Source organism: Aphanomyces invadans (genome assembly GCF_000520115.1).
Source record: "Aphanomyces invadans strain NJM9701 unplaced genomic scaffold supercont1.6, whole genome shotgun sequence".
Taxonomy (NCBI): domain Eukaryota; phylum Oomycota; class Saprolegniomycetes; order Saprolegniales; family Verrucalvaceae; genus Aphanomyces; species Aphanomyces invadans.
Genome location: NW_008580151.1, coordinates 244072 through 245542, shown reverse-complemented (window position 1 = coordinate 245542; position 1471 = coordinate 244072). Strand labels below are relative to the sequence as shown.

The 1471-nt window shown below is 53.8% G+C and overlaps 1 protein-coding gene across 2 annotated transcripts; it reads left to right on the top strand.

The window, feature by feature from the left end:
* Positions 1 to 1330, top strand: H310_03838. Of its 2 annotated transcripts, XM_008867891.1 has the most exons (3): positions 1 to 430; positions 480 to 652; positions 703 to 1330. In XM_008867891.1, the coding sequence occupies exons 1-3, from the start codon at positions 73 to 75 to the stop codon at positions 1129 to 1131; spliced, it is 960 nt and encodes a 319-aa protein (XP_008866113.1). In that variant the 5' UTR covers positions 1 to 72; the 3' UTR covers positions 1132 to 1330. The 2 variants fall into 2 exon arrangements, with proteins under 2 accessions (XP_008866113.1, XP_008866112.1); XM_008867890.1 differs by having other exon boundaries at positions 480 to 1330.
* The last annotated feature ends 141 nt before the right edge of the window (positions 1331 to 1471 follow it).

Below are 1471 nucleotides of genomic sequence, written 5' to 3'. Positions count from 1 at the left end.
TCTGGCTTCGACGTGGCATTCCCTCCAAGTGGATTTTCATTGCATCAGCCACAGCATTAGCCAACTCGATCGATGCCAGTCCTGCGATCGAAGGCGTCCAAGAAAATCGTAGCCTCTGCGTCTTCGCTCCTGCAATGCCTTGAAGGCCTGGCCAAGCCGTCGTACGCCCAGCAGGCGGTCAAGTTCGTGCACCGTTCGTACTGTCCAAACGACATCTTTGTCGGCATTCGCGTGCCGCAGTGCCGTGAAGCTGTCAAGACGCACCTCGGGTCCACGACTCTCAAGGACATTTTGGACCTTATCCATGACGCGCGCCATGAAATGCGGCTGACAGGGTTTATTGCGTTGACGGAAGCCTTTCACCGGCCGCACTCGGCGTCTTGGTGGAGTGACGACGGTGTCCCAACTGAAGATCACATCAAGCATCTTGGTATAACGTTCATCGATATCTGCACGTTGCTAACACAGCACATGCCAAGGCTATTCACCAGACGACTTGCGCCGCCATGCCATCTCCAGAATATACTTGGACAACACACGATTTTGCAATAATTGGGACTTGGTCGATGCGTCAGCGCATAAAATCCTCGGCGAGCAATTGGTGCACTTCCACGCGACCGAGCTGGCCGCTTATTGTGCAAGTCCAACCAAGGTATTATCTCGTCCATGTTGTTGGCACTTTAATGCAGCTTTTGTGCCAAGTGCATCGACGAACTCCCTGCGTGGTATCAGCGCCTCTTGCAGTCCAAGGATCTGTGGGAAACGCGAATTTCCATCGTGCTTCTTCTCAGACTGCTCCCCACGGAGCATTGCAACGTGGCTTATGCAATATGCCTCCATCACATCAACAAGTTCGACGCAGATCCGTCGCTTCGATGCACCCTCGAAGGGGCGTCTTTCCCGAGCTTGGACTTAATCCACAAAGCCCTCGGGTGGGTGCTGCGTGAAGCGGGCAAGCGGAACAAGGCGGCATTGACTCGCTTCCTCGACGAGCATGCAGCCAAAGCATTCAAGACCACCGTGCGATATGCCACCGAACACATGGACAGGGCCAAGGCGAAGAGGTATGTTGACCGCGCTCAGAAAGGCGTGGCGAGCCATGCCGCAACGGATCTAGACGACGAGGCTTAAGCACTTTTCAAGCACCACAGCACAACACGTCAGTGTTGGTTGGGCCCCATGAACTGTTGTACACTGGAACCTGATTCTGAGGTCATCTACTCCTGGACACTTTGTGCTTCGTGAGGATGGACGTGGTCAGTCGCCTGTAAAGTGCATCGATGTACTAGGTAAACCACATAGGTACATCCAAATCACATTCACAGACGCGCTACCCCCTCGCATTGCCACGGCCATGGCTACAGCGCCATCGACAAACCTCGTCGTTGCTTCGTTGTCTACGGATGCTACAACTGCGCATCAAGATCGTCAGGCTGCTGCCAGATTTTGATGCTTTTTTCGATTCGACGAA